The sequence below is a fragment of the Phalaenopsis equestris genome, unplaced genomic scaffold (assembly GCF_001263595.1).
Source record: "Phalaenopsis equestris unplaced genomic scaffold, ASM126359v1 Scaffold000670, whole genome shotgun sequence".
In the NCBI taxonomy this organism is placed as follows: domain Eukaryota; kingdom Viridiplantae; phylum Streptophyta; class Magnoliopsida; order Asparagales; family Orchidaceae; genus Phalaenopsis; species Phalaenopsis equestris.
Window position 1 is genome coordinate 81,496 of NW_018165110.1, and position 1,374 is coordinate 82,869.

Genomic DNA, 1,374 nt, shown 5'->3' on the forward strand with positions numbered 1-1,374 from the left:
CACACACACACACACACACACACACACACACACACACACACACACACACACACACACACACACACACACACACACACACACACACGAGCCACCACACACACACACACACACACACACACACAAGCTCATGACATTTTATTATAAATATAAATTTCAGTGGCTCTAATTTCATGATTTGTTTCTCCTTTATTTAAAGGGATATCATTTGCTCATGTTTTGAATCTTTGACAAGCCACTGGTGTGATTGTTTTTGCATGTTAGGAGCCATATATCTGGAGGGCGAGGGAGTTTGCTCTCGAAAGCTAAACATTTGGTTGAGTTTTTATTTTTTTATAAAACGCCTGAGAGGGAAAACAGTCACATGTGCTGGCTTAATAGCAAAAATCCACTTATTGAATATGTACGTGATTTTTAAAAGTTCAAGTAATTAGAAGAAATTTAATACTAAGTAATATTTAGAAAGTCAAAATGAAGATGATGTTGTTGACCTCATTTTTAGTGAGGTCTTAATCTCCTACTCCCATAATTCATAATCTAGCCTTAGGAGTTTCTTGTTGACCATCCTAGCGGACTAGTAATGAAGCCCACCTCCCGTAGAACTTCAAACCGCTTCTTGACTCATTTTTGTGAAGAACTCGCATGAGTGGTTCCAAGCACTCAACTTCTAGTTGCAAGGGCTAAGGACCAACATGTAGAGGGCCTGAAAATGAGTTCCTATAGGATCAAACAACATTAGGTGAATCATTTGTGACTCGATTACTCGCGAACGCTGCAATTCACGCACTCACTGCACCACACATAACTTTGACTTGAATCGATGCGCCCGTCGGCGAACTCGTCCGGACGACCCCAGATGACAAAACGGACCGCGTCGACGCGTCCGGGACGTCACCTTTAGCTAAGGACAACCGCAACTTTAGCTAAGGACACCCGCATTGTTATGGTTTCGTGCGCAAGCGACTAGCACGAATATCAATGTACATTTTTTTTATTTAACGGGGCACGGTTCGAGCTCAGCTCGAGTGCAATTCGGGTTGGACTCGGGCCTAACACAGGCTAAACAGTTTCAGATTTCAAATTTTAAATTTCAAATTTATCAATTAATCCCCCCATTAAACTTTTCCATTTAAGCTGTGTGCCTGAAAGGAAATCATTCAATTATTCGCATAACGGCTCTGAAATTTTCGGCTATACAATTCAATTCGCCCCTTTTCCTCTTCGGTTGGTCCCGCTCGATCGCGCTCCCACTCCCGCTCGCCTCCTCCCTCTTCCTCCTCGCCTGCTCGATCCCGTCTCTGTACCCCATCCTCTGCTCTGCTCGACCCCGCTCCTTCCTGCGCCGAAAACCCCAGCTTCACCTCCTTGCCAGCGACC

General features: G+C 44.3%; 1 protein-coding gene across 1 annotated transcript in view; it reads left to right on the forward strand.

The window, feature by feature from the left end:
- LOC110030170 (probable DNA helicase MCM8) overlaps positions 1-1,374 on the forward strand; it is a 45,422-nt gene that overhangs the window by 33,708 nt on the left and 10,340 nt on the right. Inside the window, exon 15 of the mRNA XM_020732767.1 lies at positions 1,132-1,297. Within this exon, the coding sequence (XP_020588426.1) occupies positions 1,132-1,297 (166 nt within the window). The remainder of the gene's footprint in view (positions 1-1,131; positions 1,298-1,374) is intronic.